Here is a 4540-nt window from a genome sequence, read left to right as displayed (position 1 = left end):
GATGTGTCTGACTTTCAAACTAGACAATAAATATATTTTTTAGTTCGTCACACGTAGATTAATATGAAGAGGATAACGTTTTTAACCCTTAGTGCAGGAGTCACAAGTGTTTTCTTTAAGACATATAGTAAAGGTAATAGTTCAATTAAAGGACTGTTAAAAGAAAAGCTGTAAATTAACAAACTATGAATAAACCTACCATATGTTGTAGGCATAACGTTATAAATTAGGAGACCTATCATTTTGACAAAGGCTTGAAACAGTACACTGTCTATTCACAAAAAACCATACCCGCACTGCTGCTGTAGCCCACCTTTTGTCTTGAGACTTCAATATGGCATTAATGGCAAAAAATTGCTAGCTCGCCAATAATCAGATAAGAAAAAGGTTGGGGAAAAAAATGCATCTCAAAACTCATCAGATTGAGGCTTTAAAATATGTCATTTTAAAAAAAAAATTACGAGGGAGCATGCCCCCAGACCCCCTAGAGAAGTAAGATTCTTCTCATGTTTTTCTCCAAAAAAACCATAAAAAAATCTGGATTTTGGAGTAGTTGAACCAATGTTAAAACGATAGTTATTTACAACAAACATTATTATTGTTTTTTGTGTGAATGAAGGGTGGGTGGTGGCAGCTCAGCACCCCTAAAGCTCTAACCCTAGAATCGCCTCTGGTGAGGAGAGTGAGAGAAAGTTTGAGTAATTTGAGGAAGGACAGTGGGTGTGGCCGGGTCTTCTTGACAAATCCAAGTCTCAAATCAGACCGTTTGAGGAAGCCAGAGATATCTGGAGCAACAAAAATTTATAGTACATGGAAAATAATGTTTTTTAAAACATAAACCACATGAACACACTGTATTATACAAATACAAATAACCAGTAACGAACGTCAGGGCCCTCTAGGCCCTCAGAGAGAACCTAAGCTTTGTTTCTTCTTCAGAGCACAGGAGGATAGACTTTGTTTACTTGTTTAAGTAATTTGATAATCAAAGATAGGTTATTTAAAATCTAAAAGGGGCTGTGCCAAATTATGTTATTGTGCTCACCAGTGTTTTATAGTGTTTAATGCTCGTTCCAGGCAGGTTTTTGAGCCTGTAAATTACGACTTCAAACCACGACTCACGACTTTGTAGCGTTCCAGGCAAGTCACACCAAACTACCTGAGCGCAAGTAATTTACTTCACCTTAACATGTCCATTCGGCGATATGCTTTCACAAGTACTTATGGTTTTAGACACATAACATTGTAATATATTATTGTGTGTATTATTATATTATTATTAATTTGACTGCAACGTTACAGTATATTGTCCTAAAGTGTATTCCCACCGTGTACCACTTGCAGAAACACTGCATCCGTATGGTTTTGTGTGCTATGTGACGTCAGATTTCATGGGTGGGAAGTCACAGGTTTGACTGCCATGTTGACATGTTCCAGTGCACTTTCCCGGGTAGTTACATGTGTTACAGGTTGCCTGGAACGCGGCATAAGCTTCACTTGAGAGAAGTCATATTGCTGAATTACAGGTCAATCAGTAAAGTTGGGTTAGGGTTGTGGTAGAGGATCTAATTGCAAGAGTCACGGTTTGAACTAACTAACCAGAACAAAACACCTTTTTTTCAGTTTTTCAAAGAACAAACTTTATTATGCCACATTAAGAAAGCATTACACGTTTAAATGATTCGTTTTGGTAGTTAGCAAAATTATGCCAGCTAAACAAAACAATACAAGCTAAGTGAGAAATTATCTTATCGTACTTTGAGTTAGGTGAACAACTTCTAAAAGTTGAGTAAATTCAGAAAAGCTGTGGAGCAACTTGCGTTAAAATTTTATGTCAGCATGTGTCATCTTTTTTATTTCATAGTCTTTTTATAAATTACAGTTAAATTATAATTTAATGACACATTTTGAGTTTACATAAAGTAACAGCTGTATAGATTTATTAAAAAAAAAAATATATATATATATATATATATATCTTTTTTCAAAAAATTATGAAATTAAACTTAGTAAATTTAACCTCAGAATTTATCTTTATTTTCTCTTCTACTGTACATAGATGCCCATTTAAAGGGTGCTCTAAGCGAATTCATGCGTTTTAGACCATAAAACATTTTTTTACATACAGCAAACATCTCCTCACTATCTGCTTGCTGCCTGTCCGCTGATCAAACTGCCCAGGCTCCACAAACTGCAATAAAAACAAAGTGGCCAAACCTACAAATAGAAACCATAACAAAGTGTTCCAGCCAATAAACTACAAGAAGGATTTAGGGGTGGGGGTTGGGCGCCTTCATGAAAGCACGGAAGGGAGGGGGAGAGGGAGGAGTTAGCTACGCTCCGTTTGTTTGAAAACAATTCAAACATCAACAAAAAGTGATGTCACACAGATTCGCTTAGAGCGCCTTTAACATTGTGGTAAAATTATAGTCAATGTTTAAATCTACCAATATACAGTTTAAGAGAGAAAGCTCTCTTTTCTGTTAGCACCGTGGCCCTGATCAACGACTTTAACCATCCACTGCTTGCAGAATCTTTTTAGTATTATACTTACTACACTTTATAAATAAACAGTTGGTAGCTTCCAAACTCTGCAAAGGCTTACATGGAATGCACAAGTTCATCTAGGCAGAAAAGAAAAGTGCTTGGTAATAACTGATGTATCTGTAATATATCTACTGTTGTTATTAAACAACTCTAAAACTGAAAGCTATCAAAATATCCATGCTAACCATTTGATCTGCATCTGTGCAACATCATTGCTGTAGTTTAACTTCTACTAATAGTTTGTGTGTAATTTTGAATAGATGTTTGAAAGTATGCAGCAGTGTTTTTCTTCGGTTGAAACAACATGATGTAAGATTTTGGTATGAAATAGCAAAAGAGAATTCCATAAGTACTGGACATCTGAACAAATGCATTCATGAGAAAGTTGTCTCTGCTATTTACAAGAAACGCAGCTGTCAAGAATGCGAGCCAGATCACAATAAAAAAAATTATACTAAAGGTTATTGATTTGGCCTCATTGTAATTTTTAGGAAGATCTCGTGCCATGTAAGAAAACAAGATACACAAGGCACCAAGAACAATATCTATGAATGCAACTATGCTAATGGATATTGGATGCCCCAATTTACATGTGAGAAATATCTGTTGTTTAAAAGACAGTAAGTCACTGAAGAGTTTAGGAGGTCCAAAAGTCATCCACATAACACAAACAATGAAATAAAAGACAGAGAAAGAGATGACAAACATCCACTGGCCATTGTACTTTACCCACAACCTGTGCACATTAGGGAACTCATTAATTTTGAAGACACAAACTATTTGGAAGGCACGAACAGTTAAACAGGAGAGACAGATAGTATAGAAAAACATGAATAGGACATTTCTTAATATACATTTTATAGATGTGGGTTCGCCAAAGAAAAAGAACGCACTTAGGCAAGACATAATCAGACACAATAACATTAGGAAAGACATGTTGCCACCAGAAGATCTCACTACTGGTGTGTTATAATTGTAAGCAAAAATAAAAATCATGATAATGATAAGAGTAATCAAGCATACATTAGAAAATATAATTGCAATGGAGGGGATATCTGTGAACTGTAAATACATTACAGAACGTGTCTGACATGTCGCACTGCCCCCATCAGACCATTCATTCTCGGCACATGGAAAACAGGTATAGGGGTCCCCTGTAATGAATACAGTTAAAAGAAATTGATGTTTGGTAATACAGGCAAAATCAAAATGTTGTTATTGCCAAAGTAAAACAGTTCATAAATTTGAAAATTCTGCGTACAGTAAAATATTATAGTGGTGTCCTGGATTTATGAAGCCTAAATATCAAGAGGTGTGTCTCAATCAGATCCCTTGTTCAGCAGTCAGGGCACTGATCAGAGAGTCTCAATCGCAAAATCCTTCCAGTGCACTGGAACGTTTGTGTCCTAAAAATTCCCACAATGCAACGCAAAAACTAGTGACGATTGATGATCCCTATGTTCCCTTACCGGAAATCACGTGACCTTTTCTGAAGCTTGTCAACCGAAAATCATGTGATCCAACTCAAACTTTATGAAATGGTTACTTTTCAGGAAGTGAAAAAAGCACCGTATATCAAAAGCAATTGAATGTAGCGTTGTCAATTGGTACGGCATCTTTACTTGTAACTATATTCTTGCCATTGTAATGATATAATCTCGCGTGTGCCAGATATTCGCACAATCTAATGCGTAATCAGAGTTTACTGTTAAGTGAGTGTCTTGCGTGTATTTAGGGAACGCGACATCTCTTTTATCATAAACGGTTTTGACGCGTCTCCAGCAGGCACTTATTTTGACAAAACACGTGATGCACACAGGATCTCTCCACACGCATGACACATATTTTGGAAAAGGGAACCACACACGTGACAATCCGAACATTTATTATGAAATAGCGCATCCTCGGAATTGCAGTCACGAGCCGCCACTGATAAGCATACAACGCAACATCGCCTTAAGCATCGCCTGATTTTTCAGAACATTTTAACCAA

The 4540-nt window shown here is 36.4% G+C and overlaps 1 protein-coding gene across 1 annotated transcript; it reads right to left on the bottom strand.

The window, feature by feature from the left end:
- Positions 1-2071: 2071 nt before the first annotated feature.
- Positions 2072-3750, bottom strand: LOC141364006 (taste receptor type 1 member 1-like; the record flags this gene model as incomplete). Its single annotated transcript, XM_073868208.1, has 1 exon — positions 2072-3750. A coding segment is annotated over one exon (981 nt), but the record flags the coding sequence as incomplete, so codon positions are not given.
- Positions 3751-4540: the final 790 nt, after the last annotated feature.

Source organism: Misgurnus anguillicaudatus, chromosome 5 (assembly GCF_027580225.2).
Source record: "Misgurnus anguillicaudatus chromosome 5, ASM2758022v2, whole genome shotgun sequence".
NCBI classification, from domain to species: Eukaryota; Metazoa; Chordata; class Actinopteri; order Cypriniformes; family Cobitidae; genus Misgurnus; species Misgurnus anguillicaudatus.
The sequence above is the reverse complement of the archived record's forward strand: the minus strand, read 5'-3'. Positions and strand labels throughout refer to the sequence as shown.